Genomic DNA, 23,021 nt, shown 5'->3' on the forward strand with positions numbered 1-23,021 from the left:
TGTGGTATTTATTTGTTAGTTGTTGTTTGTTTGTTTTTTAAGTTCTAAAAATCCTTACAAACTTATGGCTTCTAAATCCTAGATCTACAGTAATTCTGCCTGCACAACCCCCCTTCGTTTGAATAAACATTGTACAATCTGCTGGATTTCTCTATGACTTTTTTTCATACTTGTGAATCTGTTTGGAAAGAAAAGAAAAAGGAAAGGGGGAAAAAGCCTTCTGTTTTTCATAATGTCTAATCTTTTTCCCCATTGGCATTCACCAGATGTTGCTTTGGATCGGAAGATAAATATTAAAATCTAAGCAAGAACAAAGCGAGCTGTTTACTGGGCAGATTTTTCAGATGTTCTCTTGAACACTTGAAAAAGACAGGAGATGCTTTGATATGCAGGCTGGCTGGAATCCACAGTAGAATGGCCCCTCCAACAGAGCTGTGGGCCCCTCAGGCTGCATCCACCCGGCCTGCACTTTCTGATGTCTCTGTTGGTCCCTAGGCCATGCATTGGTGGGGAGGGTCAGGGAGGGAGAAGACAGGGTTACCTGATGAAGAGGCCTGAGAACGACGGAAAGGTGGACACTGCCCAATGATCAGGCACAAAGAGGCATTGGGAACTTCCTTCACAAATGTAGACATAAGGCCATGCTTCCGGCAGTCTCTTTGTCCCCAGGGCAACAGTCAAATCACACTGCACGTAGGTACGGCTGGCGGTTTCACAGCCATCCTCCTCAGCCCGCAGGCCACACAGGAAAGCCAAGGACCCTGCAGGAGACAGTCACCGTGAGGTTAGGTGGCAACCACAGACAGAACTGAAGGCCTCGTGTTGTTTCACAGATGAAGTCTCCATGTCCTCCCTTGACCAACAGGAAAACGGCGTTATCAGTTTACCTTTTTAAAAAATGTCTTATGTATGTGTAATACACACAGAAGAATATCATTTTTGTAAAATATAAAGCATTATCATAAAAAAAGCTCATGTGAATCTACCAGCCGATGTAAGATCTAAAGTAATTGTAATGCTCTTAAATCTTTTCACTTCTCCCCAAGTTCATTCCTCTCCTCCTCAGTCTCAGGAATAACCCCTGGCGTGTTTTAGATCATTTTATCACGTTTGTATTCCTCAACAAGACGTTATGGAGTTTTACTTCTGCTTGAACTTTATAGAACAGAATGCATGAGAAAATATTCTTGGGCCTGCTTTTTTCACTCAATGTTAGATTTCCGAGATTGATCCATATTATTGCGTTAACTGTTATTGATACGTTTTCACTGCTGCTCAGTATTGCATTGCAAAAGGGTTCTGAGATATTTTTGCCCATTCTCTTAGCAATGGGCTTTTGGGTATTTCCCAGTTTTTGCTACTATAAACATGCACAATAGTTTCTCTAGGGTGCATGCCTATGAAGAAAATTGTTTGTTTAAAGGGTAGGTATAAACTCAACTTTACAAGATAGTGCCAGATTGTTTTCCAAAGCAGTTGTGCCATTTCACATTCCTATCAGTTATATTTATGAGTTCCCATTACTCCACATAATTGTCAGCACTTGGAATTATCAGACTTAATTTTTGCCAGTCCAGTCTATATAAAATGGTATCTCATTGTGGCCATAATTTGCATTTTCATCATTGCTTTTTAGGTTGAGCAATTTTTTTTATGTTTAGTTAATAAAACATTTCCTTTTCTATGAAAATCTCATTCCTGTTATTTGCCCATTTTTCCATTGGGCTCTTTGTCTTTTTCTTATTCATTTCTGCACTTCGTATATTCTGGGTACTAATCCTCTGGAAGTTATATGGTTACTGGTACCCTTTCCAAGTTGTGGCTAGACTCTCCACTCTCTTTATGGGATCTTTTTGATTAACAGACATCCTTGATTTTCATATAATTATAACCATTAACATTTTTAAGAAAAAAAGCAAGCAACTGCAGCCCTTTGACCCTTGGACCATTTCTTTCTGGGTCATCAGACATATAAAAAGCACAATAAGGCAGACTGGAAATACTCTTTGACTGGAAGATGAACATGAGATGGTTTAGGAGCAGCGCTATATGAAAACCTTAATATAGCATAGTGGAAAAAAGGAAGATCTCTCTAACCTGCTACCTCTGCAGCTAGCCTGTCCCTGCAGGTACACAACAAGTGGGATCAAGGACTGTGGGCTTGAACCTATGCTTCTTTCCCCATCACAGAGCCGCAGGAAGGGCTAAGCAAAATGAGTACATGTGAGGGAATTTGTAGTTATGCAATCACACCCAAATATTATATTGCTGCTGTTATATTCCAAAGCACCTGACACCTAGGAGGGTCTCCATGAATGTGTTTCAAATGAATTATAGCAATAAAAATGACTGGCAGTATGACTGTCGTACGGGTAGACAAAATATGAGAACTTTCCAGTTAGTAAGCCCTAAGGCAAATAAAAACAGGCTCAACACCTATAAAATAATGAACTCATTATAGGTGATTAAGTGGATGCAAATTGACAAGGTGGATTATGAAAAGCACCCAGGGCTGGGGATCAAAATCCATGCGCTTAACTCAAAGTTCTGCCACTTAAATAGCTGTGCGACCTTAATCACTTTAGCTTTTCACGCCTCATGGAAAAGTTAAAGTTTCCATTTAAAAAATCCCATACAGTAGAATTCAAGATATAAATGCAATAAACACAAAGATCAAAGATCTTGTTCATTTTAAACAAAGTATTAGCTTTACCTAACACGATGTTTTAGCAACCCCTCATATGAAAAAATAAAACTCTTTTTTTGTTGTTGTTAGAAGTACGATTTGGGGAGAAGGTAAAGATGTGTGAACCCCTAAGCAGCAAAAGAACTTTTTAGAGCTTTATCTTTAACTCCCCCCGCCCCACTCATGAAAAGAAAACACATTAATACTGTGGCATAGGAACAAGCAAAACAATAATTAGGAAGTTTGAGTTCTAAGCCATCACCCACAACCTGGATGTAAAACATCACTCTATCATGCAAAGTCAAACAGAAGAACACAACTCAAAGCAAGCATCAGAATTCAATGTGATGCTGGTAAATTAGAGAAGTTAACAGAAATAAACAAAAGACTAAATGAAAAGAGTAAAGCAGTAAACTACAGATGAAAAAAATAAATCATATAAATATGAGGCAAGTCACAGCCATGTTGAAACATATTAGAAACACACACACTTGGGAAAAATAGTAGGTAACAGAAAGATTGTAAACCAGCAAGACAGCGGCATAATTTTGAAAACAAATATCGGACCATATTACATGCAGGCATCTTATGAGCTACGCAATATAGTCAGAATTTGCTTACTCAGAGGAGCTACCTAGTTTTGGGCTTCCAATGAGGAACAAATTTAGGATTTCAGAGAGGGTTCCGATGAGAAATGGCAAAATGTTTACTTAGAAAGTTTCTCATTTGGCAAGTTACAAAAATTCACATTTCTAACAAGCTCCCAGGTGTCGCTGCTGCAGCTCCGAGGAGCACACTGAGATTATTCAGCTTTCTAAAGGGCCACCGGCTGATTGAAAAAGTTGAGAAAAGTAGAGTTACACAGTAGCGTTACTGTGAAACACTTGTAAGGGTTGCTGCTGGGAAATCTTCCTCTGAAAAATCTTTTAAACTGTAACAGATTCTCAACTAAATTGGTTATATGCGATCCTATTTTAAAATGGGGCATTATTAGTAGTTTCTAATAATTTCTGAAACACATCTTCTGTGACCATTTGATGTTCATTATAAACCTACTTCCCAGAAAGAAAAAAAAAAAAGTATATATACAATCATATACTCAAAATGTTTCACACAGTTTCAGGGGCTTGACGCAATCCCCAAATCCCATCCTGGAGCTTAAGTAAGGAACCTCTGGAGTTGGTTTTCACATGTTCCTCTCCATTTATACACTGTGAATAAAAGTCTTTTAAAATAATTTTTTAATGAAGGAGGAAAATAAGTCAAAGTATGCATTTCTCTAGAGTGTATGCCTTGCACCATCAATTAGTGTTTGGTGACACCTAGTGGCAATATAAAGAGTTACAGCTTCCCACTCGTTTTCTTCTTAAAAATCAAGGAATTTTGAGGAGTCCTATTCTAAAACTTAAATCTTTTAAAATATATCTTTTCGTTCTTCACCTAGGAGTTATCAAAATTCCAATACAAAGATTTATCTGATTCTTAAACCTCATTGATTTTACTTTATACTTGTCATTGAAGTTAAGCATTTTGAAATAATACCAAGTGGTTTTTAAAAGCTTATTAATTTTAGCAGTATATACGGGAAAGCTTTAAAAAAAAAATCTGTGGCAGTATTAGTTAAAGATTAGAACCTAGAAATGTGAAGTATTGGTTTTACTATTTACACCATTTCCCAATTCTTTCATTTATTCTTTCATCAAGCATTAATTTTGCACATACCCTGGGCCAGCATAGTTATATGCACAGGTGGCAGAACGGTGAACAAAACACACAGCATCATAAACTTAAATCTTCTATTGTACCTGAAGTTTCCTATTGTGGACTCAATCTCTCTTCCGTAACGTTGTGCTTGTACACATGATGATAATAGAAAACTCAGTTTCTAGTGTTTTAAACAAGGATTGTTTCTTCTTGTTTTCCTCTTTCTCTTCCTCCTCTTCCTGTTCCTTCTGCTCCTCCTCTTTCTTGTCTAAGACAATACCGTGTAAACTGCCATCACAATGGTATTACCCGACACAGAGTTATTGTCCAAACTCAGACAAAGTGACACTTTTATCACTTCGTAAATCCTTAGCCCACATTCAAGTTGCAGACAAATAAATTAGGAATATAAATTTGAAAACTACACAGAATGCATGTGTGTAAATGGTTCTCACGTGCACAGGTTGTCTGCAAGATCTATGATTATACAAACAAGATCATCACCTGGCTAAATCTGAGCTATCGCAAGGGCAGTAAGGTCCTGTAGTAATAATGGTCATTTCTTCCCTTTGACTTTTTTTTCTGAAGCTCAGTGGGTTATTAGCATGTGCTGTGAAGCCCCAGGCTTTGCACCTTCCTCTCTCAACTCTCCCCCTACAAAGACAGGGCTTCTCGTACCACAATTTATATGATGACTGTGCAGCTTAGAATAGTGAGTAATCATGATGTTTAATGGGTAAGGGATCAGGTAATTACCTGGACATTGCAGAAAGAGAAGAAACTGTGAATGTTAGCTCTTTTGCCTCTAATGAAAATTCAAGAACTGAGCACACAAAGCCAGTTTTCAAAAGATGTCCAGTTTCATCTCCCTCCCTTCACTGGTACATCCAATAAGTAGACATAGTCAGCAAGCTCAGCCCAGAACAAGCTCAAGACCTTGTTCTCTTCATGATGCCTATGGCTGTCATTGAAACTAATATTCAGAACTCAGAATTGCTTTCTTCATCATCACATAACTGCACTCAAGCACACAGGTGATAAATTTGTCGATGTTCATTTAACATTGACCCATTGATAAGACAAAAGTCATTATGAACCATTGTAATAGGTTGCCCCAGAGTCTAACTACTAATTTAGATGGAAGTAGAGAAATTCTTTCCCCACGAACGCATAGAAAAATTAGTGGTCAGTACAGAATTAATTACAAAAATAAAATTAAGCAAAGAGTATCATCTTCATATACATGCTTTAAAATTTTTAGATTTGGCATTTTTACTCACCATCCAGAGGCGGAACCAAGCAGCTGAAGGCAGACTCTGTGGCATTAGCCAAGACATGGCAGGGAGCACCACACACAGCAGCTGAGATATTCCCTGGAGAAAATCCTACTCCAAACACATGTACAAGCCTTCCACCCAGGCAGCCTTTAAAGACAAAATTAGAAGTTCACGATCATAGAGGCAAATCTCTCTTTCTTTACTTAACTCACAATTTGAACTTTGCTTTCTTGCTGCCCATCCTTCCGGAATCCACAAAATTGGCTTTAGGTCCCTGACATCCTCAATCTCTTTTCCACTTAGGCTCTGGCCTCCAGGGTTCTGCCAGATCCCAATCATATTCAACAACCTTTATGTGAAAGGAATTTTTTTTAATGTAACAACTATTATACTGAAAAATAATACTTCCAGTTTTTAAACTTTGTACGTCAAAAGAGCATAAAATGAAAGTAAAACTTCCCCCAACCACCTGTCTCACTCCCTAGAGGTATCCATGTATATCATGAATATCCACGTACATTTCACAGAGCTTCTTGTGACTCCTTCCAGAGTTCTCTAGGAACATATATTTTTGATACAAAGGAATCATTATATACATATTATTCTATGACTCATTTTTTTACTTAAAATACAGCATAGATATATTTCCAAACATACCTCGATCCAGCTCTTTTTAATAGCTACTTAGAATTTCATTACATGGTTGTGCCACCATTTATCAAACAATTTTCTTATTGACTGATACTTCCATTATTTCTCCTCTTTCTCTCTCTCTATTACAAATAGTTGTATAATAACTTTACATATGTTGGGAACACTTACATGAGTAAAACTTGTTCACCCCTCTAGTTCATGGTGAGATACTGAGTTCCAGTCTCCGCTGCCCTCATACCAAGTCTACGTGGTACTTACACAGCCCCCTGACCAACTCAAGAATAACGATTTTGCTTAGGGTGCATTTCATACCCTCTGCTCTTCCACCATAAAAATTGTGAAATCTTAGAGAACAGAAAGGGGAATTTAGGGAGCATCCAGCCCAAACTCCTTTACCAAATAAAGAAGCTGAGGATTAAAAGAGTCAAGGCTTAGTTAGCTAACTCAGTGACAGACTCCAGACCCAAATCCTAATCCCTGTAGTGTTCCACTCAGCTGAGACCAAATTTCTTCTAAGAAATGGCTTGGTTAGTACTTCACCAATCTAAGATCCTGCTTCCATAATTTCCTCTACAATTTCTAAATCACAATCAAATTTGAGCTATCTCAAGCACAGTACAGCTTTGAGTGAACAGAAACTGAAACCATCATTGGAAGAAAAGGCAAGGCAAATTTCGGTATATCTAAAAGGAGAAAAAAGTTCAACCAGTGCAATTGTACTAGGCAATTGGCTTATTATCAGCGAAGCGTAAATTAATCTGCAAAATATTACAAAATGATAAAATCAATCATATTAAGTTTAATATGATTCATAATCGTATAAGTTTTAAATAATGCAAATTTGGCATATAGGTCTAAAAATAGGTGAAGGCATTTATGTTCTTATATGATCAAATTACGAGCTTTTACAAATGGTATTACTTGACTTAAAACACAAATTAAATCTGGTTGATGCATCAAATTAAAATATGATCAAACACATAGAGAATATGGGTAATTTTCTTGATAAAAACAAAGCCTTATAAATGCAGCATGAAAAAGACATCTCAGGAAGAAACTGGGACTGTAAAAGGGCAGCCAGCTTCTCGTTTTCCTATTGTGCAGATTGATGTGGATTTCCTACCTCCTGGAAGTGAGAGTAGCTATTAATCGACTTGCATAAAGAAAACTCTCTGTCTTACTTGCTTGACTTACCAAAGTTCTTGATCACTGATGTAACAGTAGCTCTCAACGTGAACACCAGAACAGAGGAGGCCCACCCTCTGGTGCGGTCGTAACCTCTGACTTGGTACTCCCCAGCAGGAAGAGAAGGGACCACGCACTGGAGAAGAGTGTGGTTACCGGAGACACCCACACAGGGTGACATCCCAATAAAAATGTCCACGTTTGCTGCTCCTGAGATCTGGGCCACTGCAAAGGTTAAGATGTCATCACTCTGAGAAACAGAGAGCAATTCTGGGGTGAAGGCATTGCTGTAACCAATGACTCCCACGTGGTATTTAAGTCCATCTACCTCTATTTCCAGGGCAACAGAGCCATTCCCTGCAGGAACAATGCACTGGATGAGCTCAGCACCCATGTCCACCGTCAGGCAAGCCTGCTGGCCAACGTGGACTAATGTGGTGTTCCATCCTCTCAGAGCTATGCCTTCTATGGCCAAGAGACCTCCACCATGAACGCTGAAATTCTTAGGGAAATAATGAGACACTTGAGGCATAATGTAGAAGTGTCTAGAAACGTTACTAGAACAAGCATATCCATCTCTTGTATGAAAAACTGATAGGTGGTGGAGTCCTGGGGGCAAGTCACTTATTTGGCATGCCACGTGGCTTGCATTAAAGAAAGTTACATTGCAAGGAAGTTGATCATCCACAAACACCATGGGCTCGTTGTCAGTGGTGCCTAACCTCTGACCCCTGATCAGCACAGTGGTCAGAGACCCACTGATGTTGGTTGTCGAGGCCTCCAGGACAGGAGTTGTCTCTTCCCGCATGACGAGAGTGCAATTCCCCTGGCACGCGCTGGTCAGCCCATTGACCAGGACTGTGACATTCAGGGTGAAGGAAGCTGCAGGCAAGGGGTCACCCACCAGGTTAACCCGGCAGAGGATGGTGTGATCTCCCAAACTCAAAATCACGCAAGTAAAAGGACCTGAAAGATCAACCTGAACTGACCTCCTTCCAGAGCTGAGAGCCACCCCCCTCACGGTGAGTACTGTCCCCCCACACGCAGAGCCATGTGTTGGGGAGATGGCCGTTATCCGAGGTGTCACCGCGAATTGCTGGGGCACGGCAGACATTTCAGCAAATCCCATGCGCTGGTGCCGTACTCGCAGGGGATAGACGCCCGGCTGCAGGTGGCGCAGCGGCAAGGAGCACCCGGACAGGCTCGCCGCCACCTCGCAGCTCCAGCTCCCCAGGGCGATGACCGAGCTGGACAGGTTACTGCCTTCCACGTACAGCCTCAGGCTGCCGTTGGTCATTTCTCCTCGCAAGGCGGTGACCACTGGTGTTGCTGCCGCTTCATACGTGAAGGTAAAGCCGCTCCCCACCAAGCGTGGGGGGCGCGCGCGGGTCAAGGACGCGTTGCCCGCCCAGACCTCGACCGGGGCGGGGACGGCCCGAGCGGCTGCACCCGGCGACAGCGGGGCCGGCGGGGTCTCGCACAGGATGCTGGCCTCCGACAAGGCCACGACAACGCAGGGTCGACTGCCCACCAGGACCCACACCGAAGCCGGGTCTCTGCTGAACCCCGTTCCTGAGATGCTGAGGAGGGTTCCACCTGAAGTGCAAACGCGGAAAGCAAAACCTAAAGGCTGATACTGGGAAGCAGGGTAAGTTCTGGTGCAGCTAAGTGGAAGGGGCGGTACGGGTTAATGAAACTCAACCGATGTTAAATCTGTGATCATTTGAACAGGAGCAAGAGGCTGTAAAATTCACATGTCAGTAAAATGATATAAGTTGTTATATGGGAAGGATGTCTATAACATTTAAGGCAAACTTTTCAAGTGCCCCTTATATACCTTAGACGTCACCACTTCAAACAACTTATACACTAATGAAAAATCAAATTCCTTAGTCTTCTTGTCATCTGCTATATTAACCGACATTTTATTTTATATGGCATTATGTACAGTATATGTATACTGTTCTATATACATTCAACTTACATGCTAATAAAAAATCAAATTCATTGAAGGCTTCTACTTCCCTTTTATGTTATTCTGTATTTCACTATTCCATATATTACATATTCTACTATGTTCTATGTATTCTACAGTATGTCCTATATTCTCTCTCTCCCTCTCTCTCTGTATATATATTACATATCAAAAGCCATTGAATTGTGCTGGTGAATTTGCTTCTGTATTCACAGGCTTTGTCTTACTCTTTACTTGAGGAAATCAAAGGTCAAACCCCAACTTTAGGACATGGGGGTTGAAGCAACATAACCCATATCATACCCAAATCTGTGATATAGCCAAGCAGCTTTTTAAAAAAGATTTTACTGTACTCAAAAAGAATAATGTGCTATTTCATACACTATCACATGATTATTCATGTATCAATATATAGCTTTCTATTTTTTCTGAAAATGAGTGGTTGTAGGGATTGCTCTATCTGCCCTGCCTTTACATCACCCCTCTGTGTTTCTGCTTATTTCTTGTTCCTTTGTCTGTGTCCCTAGAGGAAAGGGAAGGCACCAAAAACTCCTTCTTCCTCTCTTTGCACGTATGGTGTCTAAAAGGCTAGTGCTGGAAACGCTCCCTTTGTTTTCCTATTATTCATTCTTGAGTGCTACTCATTAGATGTTTCAGCCTTTCCATTAGAAAAAGAAAACTAAGCAAAACTCCTTTTCATAAAAGTTCTTTAATTTCCTGAGTTTGCCGGGCTAGGGAATCACCAAGTTTTCACACCCTTTAAAGTACACCAGTCAGTTCCTGGAGCCCGAGGAAAGCCGTTCTCCCTGTGCCACTGTCTCTGGCCTCGCCGCTAATTAATTCAGTAACAAAATCTGAATATCCAGTGAATAGACTTGCTGGATAAATGATACCAGTTGATATGGATTATGTCCCCTAATTTTTATCTACTAGTAGCTTGATCCCCGCTGTGAATGTTAAGAAGGTGGGAAATCCTATTATGGTAATTGAAAGGTGGGGCCTTGAAGAGGTGAGTAGACTGTAGGACCATGCCGTAGTGAATAAATTCATAATGGTGGCCAGGGGCATGGTTCTGAGGACTTTAAAAGGAGAGTGCATGAGGAACTCTCCCTCTCTCTGCTCTACCATTTTCTGCCATGTGAGACCCCTGCATTGCTGTAAAGCCACCACTAAATGTATTCCCTAGACTTTGAACTTCCCAGCCTCAGAAACTGTAAACAATAAATTGTGTTTTCTTTATAAACTACCCAGTTCCAAGTATTTTGTTATAAGCAACAGAAACGGACTATTACACCCGTCTCATCAGAGCCACTCACCAAGAAGGGACCCACAACAAGGCTCAATGCTGAACACTTCTGTGATGTACTGGATGTGGAGATCAACCCTACAGAAGAAAGGGAGAGTGTTAGGAAATAACTGAGAGAGCTAGAAAGAGAGAAAAGAAAGAGTAGATTGGAAAAGATTTATATATCTTGGGGAGAAGAAGAAAGAAAGGGGCAGTGAGAGAGCAAGGGTGAATGACACTGCCTAACAGAGAAGAGAGGAAATGGTGGGGAAAAGATGTTACAAGGGGTGTCGTCCTGGGCCAGTATCATGCACTGACACCAGTTCCACACAGTGTAGCTACTTTCCACAATGGGGAGAGGGAACTTCTGGAGAAATACTGAGCAGAAGGACTTCAAGGCAAAGAGGGAGACGAGGGTAAGGAAGGGGACATGGCTTGTGCAATCATTGTAATCCATTTATTCAAGGCCCAATACACAATCCTATCAAAGGTCTACAGCATAGACTCTTCCCTTCATCGTTTATGCCCACCCCACCCCAACCCAGTTCCAGGAAGCTCCGCCTTCCCCAGCTAGTAAGCCAAAAGTTTCCCTGCATCAGTCTTGGAGTGCATTGCCTATAGGGTCTCCAGGGTTGTTCAAGTGTTATGATTCTCATCTCTTTATCCTCTAACTTCAGGAATAAAAGAAAAAGAAAAGTCCTAACTCAAAACTAGAATTCCCCAGCTGAACCACTGGACCATCAAACAAACCCAAAATTAACATCAAGTGTCCACCTCACCCTTGTGAGCCAATCGTGACCCCATTGATAGAGACTGCAATTCTGTGGAGGCCTGCGGGCAGCGGGGGCAGCACCACCTGCAGGCCCTGAGCCGTCTGTGCGTGGACCAGAGCGGAGGTATTCTGGACCTGGACTTCCACATCCAAATCTGTACAGTTCAACAGCCGCGCCATTCCAATGAAAAGGGTCTCACCACCTGTGTTGAGAAGAATCTGTTATCCTCTGTGATGTGGATTTGTGGCCCTAACCACCCACTCTATTCTCTTTTAGGATTTAATACATCGTCAGTCCTGTGCATAATACTATAATTAAGAATTTTAAGACCAGCCTATTTTTTTCCCATGAAACTTCTAACAACTCTTTTAACAGAGCTAGGACCTAATCCCTCAAGGGAATAAAAAGCACAATTGTCAGGACAATTGTACTCAAGAGGCACTAACTTATATCCACATAAAGGTAAATCAAGAAATAGTTTGAAGGGCTAATGGTCTTCTTAACCAGAAAATAGCACCCCATGTCCCTTTTTTAGCCTCCATTTTTCTACTGATAGAAATCTAAAGCTGTATGTTCACGTGCACTGCACCTTATAATAATGCCCTTTGCGAGTACAGTAGTTCAGAGTTTACAGAGCATTTTCATGCACATTACCCCATTTGATCCTCACACTGTGCTGATGATATATACAGGGCAGTTAATATGACTGGCATTTTTGCATTTGAGGAAACTAAGACTCAGCAACCAAGGCCTCATAGCTAATTAATGGAAAAGTCAAGACCTGAGCGCAGTCTTCTGTCTTGTATTTCAATAGCCTTTTAATTTAATTAGCAATTCTACTAAAATGCTGTGTATACTATGAGTGCTCTAATTTAATTTCTTTTAACTCAAGTTTTTATTGAGTACCACAAGGAAGATGCTGCAAAGGGCACACAAATAAGTTAAACACAGATCCTGCCCCAAAGACATCTCAAAGGTAAGAGACATCTTAACATCTAAAAGAGCTGCTTCAGGAGAAGACAGACAAAAAGAGAGGTGACAGTTAAGCAGTGGGATTGTTCAAATCACGACTATATTCTGAATATCATGAAGGCAAGAGGGTACTTGAAATTCAACTTGAAAGACAATTCCAAGAGAAAGTGATAATAAAGAACGGAGTTATAATTCAAACTTTAATGGAACCAGCCCAAATGTCCATCATCGGATGAGTGGATACGGAAAATGTGGTACATCTACACAATGGAATACTACTCAGCTATAAAAACGAATGAAATACTGCCTTTTGCAACAACATGGATGGACCTTGAGAGAATTATATTAAGTGAAACAAGTCAGGCACAGAAAGAGAAATACCACATGTTCTCACTTATTGGTGGGAGCTAAAAATTAATATATAAATTCACACACACACACACAAAACCGGGGGGGGGAAGAAGATATAACAACCACAATTACTCGAAGTTGATACGACAAGCAAACAGAAAGGACATTGTTGGGGGGGAGGGGGGAGGGAGAAGGGAGGGAGGTTTTGGTGATGGGGAGCAATAATCAGCCACAATGTATATCGACAAAATAAAATTTTTTTAAAAAAAAAATTTATTTAGGTTAGTTAAATTTTCAAAAGTTAAATTACAAATTAAGATTGATTTACACAATTGTTTAAATTTGGTATTCATTAATTACAATATACATTTTACCATTTAAATTTAATGGGTAACTGAATATTTTGAAAGAAAAATAGATTCATAATTCTTTGAGAAATAAATTTAATTTTACAAATTTTATACTCAATTTATATTTTAAATAAAAATTTATTCAAATTTTGTAAAAAAAAAATAATAATTCAAACTTTAAAATTTCGCAGTTTTATCTGAAGTCTTTTGTAGAACTTTCTCACTTAATCACACAGCGAAGACAAGGGACATGTAGATATAGGTAGGGACTCCATGGGGATAGGCCAAGTTGATGGTGGCTCTTTAGCTGAACAACAAGAAAGGCAATTCTGAGGGGTCTCTACTTAATAAAATGGGCAGTGGAGAACTTCAAAGGATTTTAAGAAAAAGGAGATGATTGAAGCAATTCTTCCAGTCTATGAGATAAAATAAAATAGAAGTGTACTTCAAAAAGTTTGTGGAAAAGTAGAATTAAAAGATAATACAAATCTTTGCATGAACTTTTTGAAGACTTGTATAGGGGAAGGGAAATCCAGTCTGCAGACAATTAGTCTTAATAAGGGCCAGAAATCAAGTGTGCAACAGCAGGAGTGTAAATAAATGTGCACACCTTTCTCGTGTCCCAGTGTTCCCACAGCTTGGGCTAAAGCATCTCCAAAGCCCCTTTAGCCTCTAACATTTGAGAACTACTGCAGAGCTAGCATCTGTAAGACGCTATGGCACATTAGATGAGGAGAAGAAAGAGTTGCTTGAAAGAGAAAAGTCAAACAAGAGGGATGTGGTGTGGTAGGAAGACTGTGAATCTGCACTCAAATCTTTGAGCTGCCATTTAGCTACCTCTGTGACTTTGGGTGACTCACATTGGGCTCTCAAATCCTTGGATTTTTCATCAATTAAAGCCCATCCCATATGGTTTGCTGTAAGGATTAAGTTAGATATCCTGGGAAAGCATCTGGTGTAGGACAGCACACCAAAAGGCCTCAGTAACTACATTTTTTTCCTCACTCCACATCCTCTTTACTTCACATCTTCCCAAGCTCTACTGTGAAGGCTGAAGCTTCAGTATAGGGAGCTCAAGGGATTTCAGGGCTGATCAAGGAAAAAGACATGACCACAAGGTGGCAGTAGCACAGAACAAACTTTGGGTGGTGCTTTGACAGGTTCACAGAGGAAGAGAAAGTCCCACCGCATGAGACTTTCCAGAAGCAACAGTATACGGCCACCACCCAGAAAGAGAGGAAGGCAAGGGAACTGGGGGGACAGGGAGATTGCAGAGGGGGCTTATGTGTCTAGATGATGTCACTCAGCAGCCTGGTGGGTTGTCTCTGGGTCAGAGAGCTTCTAAGGGCATCAGTGGCTTAGGTTCTTTTATAGCCCCTGGGTTTATCTAACCTATGCAGTTTTGTGGGGTGTGCAAATCAGGCAGATTCTAAGTGGCTAAAAATCTGCTGCTTTTGACTATGTTTAAGATGATTGGATGTGTAAAAATTTGAATTTGGCATTGGCGGGGTTTTGAGCTAATGGGTCCCAGGCTGCTGTGAAGAAATAGACAACATAGGGCCAATATGAGGCCATCTTTGGCTCATTTACATAGCACTGAGTGTCTGGCAGCATGCTGGCACTCACTCCAACGGAGAACTGACTGAGTGCTTACTCCATGTCAGTTCCTGGACTGGGGATTTTTACCTCCTTTATCTCCAATTTTCAAGATTACCCTGAAAGAATCATTCCCACCAAACAAATGAAGAAACAAGATAAAGGAAGCTAAATACCTTGCCTAAGGATTGTGCTAAATTAAACTAAATTTAACCTAGGGCTGCCTCTGTACCTTGAGTCCCTAAGTAAGGAGCTGAAATTTTAGTACATAAATAAACTGAAAGCCTAATTAGGAGTATATTTTTCTGTAACCATTAGCTGAATCTTAGCCAGTCACAGCAGCTGAGCTTCGGCCAATCACAGGCTGCCAGCTGATCAGACCATGCCCAAATAAGGCAAACGCTGAACTGTAACCAATCAAGCTGTTTCTGTGGCTCACTTCCGCTTTCTGTCTATACATGCTGCCTGCCCACATTGGGGACTAGAGCTGTCTACACAGCTTCTGGTTCTGAGGGCTGCCTGATTTGAGAATCATTCTTTGTTCAAATCAACAAAGAATGATTAAATTGAATTTGTCAAAAATTTTTCATTTAACAAGTAGATGTACTTGGATTTATTCAGATCCAGTTTTTTTTCTGACTGCAACACCACACTAATGGTCCTGCACATTAAATTCTTCCTTCCCCTCACGTCGCGTCTCCTCTGCGTCTTCTTCCATTTCCTCTCGCCTTCATTGTCACATCAACGTCATCTCCTGGATGGAGATGTGCAGCCCTCCAACTTCAAAGAGACATTCCCAGTAGGCTACCACACTTAGTGGATTTTATAATATGTTCTTTACCCTACCCATGGAAAGATTTAAATGCAAGTGTAAGTTCTCAAAAGAATGTATTGCACTGTATATATCAATAACATGAACTCCTTGGGCTGTTGGTCAATTGTCAAGCTAATCCTAGATGTCTTTGAGGCACTGATGCAATGCATTTATTCTTTTCATTATAGGTAGGAAATTCTATTAAAAGCCAAAATCACTGAAATCTGAATATAATATGGAGCTCCCTCTTTCGTTTTCACCTCATTGGGAAGAATCTATCCCACTAAGGAATTTTACACACTTTGGTTGCCTAAGGCAGCAAATTCTTCTTCTGCACTATCTGAGCTGAATAATATTGAAAAGCTAAAGAACACTTCCCTTTATTTATGTACTCTTGAGCTATGGAAAATGAAAATAGTACCAGAAAAATTGAGTTCAGGCTTTTTCTCTGGGAAATATGATGATCTTTTTATAATGAACCCTTAGATATGGCTGCCATAAACTCTGTTAACTGGCATTCAATTAACCAGAAAAGGGTTTTACCTGCTACTTTTCTGAATCTATATGATATGAAATGACAATAAATTATTATAATTAATCCTGTCATATCATCTGAATCATCAAAGAAAGATTAAATTATTTCATGTAGTTGGTGTTACAGAATTCATTCTTTTTATGCATAGTATTTCTGAAGAAACAAGAATAGGGTGTTAATCAGAACACCCTATTCTATACTAACATTAAATAACTGTTACAATAGAACCTGCTGCTGAAAACAATATTCTACAGTTAACTATAAGTGGCAACATGCTTGGGATCTATATACAGACTGCCTGGATTTGAAGCTCAGCTCTTTTACTTACTAAGTTATCATCTTAGACAAGTTACTTATTCTCTCTATTCCTTAATTTCTTTATTTGTAAACTGAGGCTAATAATCCTATAAATTACTGGCAAGGATTAAATTGAAGTCTATTTTATGTCTGTGCTATTATTATTGGCACATACTAGGTACTCAATAAGTACTTATTAAACTATTACCTTTGAATTGCCACATCATTTTTATGATGGTAACAGTCCCAGTTTTACAGAGGGAAAAACAAATATGAGAAGATCCGTTCAATGATGGCTAAGATGAAAAAAATGGTCTCCTGATTTTCAGGGAAAAAAACTTCCATTAAAAATACAATAAAATTAATTGGCCATTGATTGCCTTTTTACAGTATCAGTGCACTAAAAAGAAAAAGATTTTGCAGTATCATATATTTTACCTGCTATGTTGCTTCTGTTTCTGCTCAGAGATACGATCACTGGATTTAAAGAGGAGACATATGTAAATGCTCTGGGAAGAACTGCAGAATGGTCTTCTCTGATCACAGTCACATTCACAACATATCCATCTTTTCCCTGAAAAGGGAAATCAATTCTTAAAATTAAACTTCAGTAAGCAAAACTGATTCAAGGGAAGGGAAAAGGTCCAAATAGAATTAATTTAAAAGGTTAATTTCAAGAATGGATATATTTTAATGGGTATATTTCCTACTTTCAAGTCTCTCTCTCTTTCTCTCTCTTTCTCACACACACACACACAGAGTGACGAGTGCTTGGTCTAGACAAATGCAGCATTGAACAGATGCAGAAGAACTTACTCTAAAGGGTAAAAGAATGATTTGCAAATAACAAACAAAGTGTTTCTGCAAAAAAAAAAAAAGAAAAAAAGAAAAACGGCAATTGTATATAAACGTCTATAGCTAGCTAAACTATCCATCAAGTGTGACAGGGCTCTCAGACATGCAGGTACTCAGAAACTTTCCCTCCCATACATGCTTTCATAGAGATGTTTCTGAAGGTTATGATCTCATAAAATAAGGAATAATCAAATAAAGAATAAGATATTAACTCCAAGAAATAATGAATCTACCCAGAAAAGTAATCAAGGGAAGTACTAGGATGAAATCTGTAGAATAAATCTAGAAAAAACTAACTTAGATTGAAGCAGAACAGAGAGCTTCAAGGAAAAAGAGTAACTAATATGATGAAACTTTTTAAAAAGATGGTTGATTTTTATTATCAGAAAGACATGTTAAGGAAAAAAATAGGAACTCTAGCAATAAACAAGGAACTACAAAAGAAAAAATATACTACCTGGTTCTGCCAGTATCATTTAAATAGTTATAATAATACAAAGTAAATATTAATCAATATGTTTTATTTATTTAACAAAAAAAGGTACTGTAACTGTATTTAAAAGAATTAAAAATGGTTGTTTCAGAAAGAGGGACTTGAGAAAGGGGAGGAGGGGGAAGAGACCATGATTGTTTTATTATTTTTCTCTTAACCTTTGCATTTGATAAAAATTAAATGTTTGCTGTTTTAATGTTTATCTTCATGAGTAAAAGAAATCCAAATAGTACAAATTTTACCCATTAAAATGGTAAATATATATTAAAGTAATAATATCCAGTGTTGACCAAAGTGCCAAAAATCAGACACTTGCACAGTGATGGTGGGTGTATAAATTGAAAACAAATTTCAGACACCTGGATACTACATATCAAAAGCTTTAGAATTTAGATTAATTTATCCTGAGAAAATAAATGTGCCCAAAAATACAGTTATCAGTATGATCAAAGCTCTGTTGTTTACAGCTAGGGAAAATTTAGAAATCATCTAAATGTCCAATGATAGGGAATAGTTAAACACATTACAGTACAACCATATATTGGAATTGCATGTTGTTTACATATAAAAGCTAGCTTTTCATAATATTTAAGGAACTGGATGAAATAAAAATGTAGGACCAATGATCAAAGGATATTTTGAAGCCTATCTTCCAGGGAATCTTTATTTGTTTGGTAGACAGCCATCTTTTGTCATCTTGGGTGTGCTGGGAATCTTAACCCTAAAGTCAACTCTGAATAGAAAGTTCAACTGCAGCTGTGAGTGTGACTCTCACCAACAGCACCAGAGAAGGGCCCAGACTAAAATCTCTTAATAAGCCATGAGATAGCACTAACACAAAGGAAAGGGGAGCAACGTTTTGCAAAACAACACCCAGAATGTGCATTAGATAAATTTATTTATTCTGTGGCACTAATGCTCATTGAGAATGTAGACTGAGACTGCCTGCTTGTTTTCTTTTTAAATGAATTAACTGGTGTTAATTACAAGCTCCTTTGGTGGGGTTAGTTTCCCACTCCATAGCAAAACAGACAATATAAATAATATCATGATGAGACGCTCGCATCAGTTAATTTAGTTCGAAGAAGTGATTGACTGAAAACCTTACATTAATAATAGTGACTCACCCCAAGAGAAAGAGATGCCAGAGGATTCCACTTACCCTAGGTGGAACTTTGCATTGAATTCTTCGTGAATTGCTTGTGGTGACATTGATGATACAAGACTGAGATCCAAAGAACACCAGGCTAATACCTTCCAAGCTAGAGCCTCGGAGAGTGGCCCAGAGCCCTCCTGTAACAAAAAGTAGCATTTTCATATGGGATCCACAGCTATACAGGCAAACAAAAATTATTTATCCACAGGAGAGATAAAACGAAAGTGAAATATGAAACTCTTTGGTCAAAACACAAGGCAATTAGAGGGGAAAAGGGAGAGGGGGAGGCGGGTTAGGGAAAAATTGGTTAATGGTCACGAAGAATGAATACGTGTTGTAATGACAAATATGCCAACTATCCTGAACTGATCATCACATATTGGCACAAATACTGATAGTCAACCTGTACCCCACCAGTGTGTATAATCGATTATGTCTCAATTAAAAAACAAAACAAAACACAAGGCAATGCTCGACCTGCAGAAAAGACTCAAGTTAAATATATGAACTACCATATAGAGAGGGAGAAATAGTGACTAGAGGGCAGCGAGAAGTAGTAACGCATCCTGGAGACACTTAAGAATTTTTTCTTCATCTTCCCCATCTTTAAATGATGGTGTCAGCCCTTCCAGCTTTGTGATTTTATACCACACATCCCATAAGGATATAGAAATGGCTGGCATCACCACACACTGCCACCAGGATTTCTCTGCTGACCACTGAAGAGCACCCACAGAAACCCCCATCTCCTCACTGCAGACATCCTACCGGTGTCGTGGCACACTCTCCCGTTTGGAGGAGTAGCCCTTGATCTAGCTGATAAACAGGAAACCCACTTATGATTGTTGGGAAGATGATTCTGGTCTGCATCTCCCCAGAAGGCAATACAAGAGAGGCAGTGAGTCCACTGAGTAGGAACTTGTATCCCTTGAGAGTGGGAGGGGTGCAGGAGCAGGCTTATCTTCCCCAGCCATGTCAGGGAGAGAAGGGCAAACTTACACAACCTGATGAAAACCTCTGGGGACAATGTGACTGGGTGGAACAATACCCTGAAGTTAAATATATAACATGCCTTGAAGAGTCAGGGCAAGGCTACCATAGACTTCAAAGTTAAAGAATAAAATAGAAGAAAAGAGCAATACACAATAGCAACATAAAAGATACAATATCTGAAAACAAATGAGAAAAATGCAAGAAAAAAAAACACTCGAAGAAAATGTTGAAATGTTGCTGAAGAACTTAAGGAATAGATTAAAACTTAGAAATAAAACTAAAATAAATGGATAGAAAGAGTGAGCATCATAAAGGTAGCATATCTTTGTAAATTAAACTAAAGCATCAATGCAATTCCAACAAAAATACAAACAGGACTTGTATTTAAATTAGACAAGCTGGTTCTAAAGTTCAGTGAGAAATAAGAATAGCCAATAAACAAAATTACAAAAATAAGAGTAAAGAGGTTTTCTGCCAGATATTAAAATACCTTATAAAACAACTATAACAAAAATGTAATAATAGAGCATGTGCAGACAGACAGATCAATGGAACAGAACAGTAAGTCAGAAATAAACCCAGATAAATATGAGGCTACAAGATACAATAAATATGGCATTTTGTCTAAGTGTAAAACAGGTGGATTATTTATTTAGTAAATAAAATAAGTGAATAGCACTAAAAATATTAAATTTAAATTTATACCTCACATCTTTCACCAAAATAAATTTCAAATTGATTAACTATATAGATATAAAGAAGAAAGTATTAAAGAACTAGAAGGAAACATGGCAGAATTTTTATTTTCATATAATTTCAGGATGGAAAGACTATTCTAAGTATTTTATAAATCCTGAAGCCAGAAAAGTAAAGTATATTTTATTACATAAAAATTTAAAATATTTATGAATTGCAAAAATAGGAAACAGAGAGACAAATGATGAATATATAAAGTGCTAATATACTTAATATGTTAAAAAGTTTATAAAATCAATAAGAAAGAATAATAACCCAATTGGAAAAAAATGGGCTAAGGAGATGAAGAGACAGTTCACTGAGAAGAAAACACAATGCCTCCTAAACATATGAAAAGATATTCAATTTCTCTCAATAAAATAAAAACAAATTAAAACTACAATGAAATATTATTTATCTCCTATAAGACTAATAAATATCAAAAAGTCTGGTGACACACTGTGTTAGTAAGATGTGGTAAATAAATACTCATATACATTTCTGCATAAAGAATAAATTGTACAACCTCTAAAGAGAATATTTTGATATTTATCAAAGTTTAAATGTGCATAACCTCTTTATCCAGCAATTCCACTTATAAGAAATTATACTGCTAATATATTCACACATATGCAAAATGAGACAACTGCATATTCATGTATAAAAGACTGAAGATGGACCCTGTTTAGGATTGAATTGTGTCCCCCCAAAATTTATATGTTGACATCCTAGTCTCCAGTTCTTTGGAATGTGACCTTACTGAGGAATAAGCTCTTTACAGATGTAATTAGTTAAGATGAGGTGAACCTCTAATTTAATATGACTGGGGTCCTTATAAAAAGGAAAATTTGGACACAGACAGGACAGCGAGAATGCCATGTGATGATGAAGACAGATATCAGGGTAGTGCTCTACAAGCCGAGGAACACCAAAGATTGCCAGTAAACCACCAGATGCAGGAAAGAGGCAGGGAAAAAACTTTTCCTCAAAGATTGGTTCAGAAGGAACCAACCCTGCTGACACTGTGATCTCAGGCATCTGGCACCCAGAACTGAGATGATAATTTTCTGTTGTTTAGGGTACTGAATTCGTGGTACCTGATTCCAGTGGCCCTAGAGAAATACTACAGACCACTAACTCACACCACATACGAAAATTAACACAAAATGAATCAGATACCTAAGTGTAAGAGCTAAAACTGTAAAACTCTTAGAAGAAAACACAGGCATAAATCTTTGTGACACTGGATTAATCCATGGCTTCTTAGATATGATGCCCAAAGCACAAGCAACAACAACATAAATTAACTGGACTTCACCAAAATTAAAAACTTTTTTTCTTCAAATAACACTATTTTAAAAAGTGAAAAGACAATCCACAGAATGGAATAAAATATTTGCAAATCATATACCCAACGAGAAATTTGTATCCATATGAAAAGAACACTTACTACTCAACAATAAAATGACAAATTACTCAATTTTTAAATTTGGCAAAGGATTTGAAAAGTCATTTCTCCAAAGAAGATATATAAATGGCCGATAAGCATATGAAAAGATTCTCAACATCACTGGTCATTAGAGAAAATGCAAATCATAACCACAATGACATACAACCTCACACTCATTATGATGGCAACTGTAAAAACAAAGAAAAAGAAACAGAAAATAACAAGTGCTGAAACCCTTTTATATTGATAGTGGGAATATAAAGTTGTGCAGCCATTTTGGAAACATCTGGCAATTCCTGAAGAAGTTAAACATGGAGTTACCATACGACCCAGTAATTTCCTTCCTAAGTATATACCCAGAACTGAAGACATATATCCACACAAATCCATGTACACAAATATTCATAGCAGCATTATTCATGATAGCCAAAATTGGAAATGCTCATCATGAGATGAATGGATAAAAACATATGTCTATGGTAGATCAATACGATGAAATGTTATTTAACCACAAAATGAAATGAAGTACTGATGCATGCTACAACATAGATGAACATTGAAAACATTACACTAAGCAGAGAAATCAGACACAAAAAGCCACATATTGTATATTTCCATTTATATTGAGCCTAGAATGGGCAAAATACATTGAGATAGAAAATTGATCAGTGGTTGCCAGGGATTGGGACGAGGGAAGGATATAGTAAGTCACTGCTAATTTGTACAAGGTTCCTTTTTGGAGTGATGAAAATGTTCTCAAATTAGATAATGGTGAAGTGTACAACTTTGTGAATACACTAAAAACTATGGAATTGTACACTTTCAAAAGGTGAATTTTGTGGTATAGGAATTATATCTCAATTTTTTTTTAAGTTCAATAAAAAA

General features: G+C 38.4%; 1 protein-coding gene across 1 annotated transcript in view; it reads right to left on the reverse strand.

Annotated features, from left to right (window-relative positions):
• PKHD1 (PKHD1 ciliary IPT domain containing fibrocystin/polyductin) overlaps positions 1 to 23,021 on the reverse strand; it is a 455,019-nt gene that overhangs the window by 378,688 nt on the left and 53,310 nt on the right. The window contains exons 27-33 of the mRNA XM_063096948.1: positions 18,965 to 19,095; positions 16,893 to 17,028; positions 11,546 to 11,741; positions 10,798 to 10,865; positions 7,516 to 9,102; positions 5,671 to 5,814; positions 542 to 761 (exon numbers count right to left, since the gene is read on the reverse strand). Coding sequence (XP_062953018.1) covers positions 542 to 761; positions 5,671 to 5,814; positions 7,516 to 9,102; positions 10,798 to 10,865; positions 11,546 to 11,741; positions 16,893 to 17,028; positions 18,965 to 19,095 — 2,482 coding nt within the window. The remainder of the gene's footprint in view (positions 1 to 541; positions 762 to 5,670; positions 5,815 to 7,515; positions 9,103 to 10,797; positions 10,866 to 11,545; positions 11,742 to 16,892; positions 17,029 to 18,964; positions 19,096 to 23,021) is intronic.

This window comes from Cynocephalus volans, chromosome 5 (genome assembly GCF_027409185.1).
Source record: "Cynocephalus volans isolate mCynVol1 chromosome 5, mCynVol1.pri, whole genome shotgun sequence".
Taxonomy (NCBI): domain Eukaryota; kingdom Metazoa; phylum Chordata; class Mammalia; order Dermoptera; family Cynocephalidae; genus Cynocephalus; species Cynocephalus volans.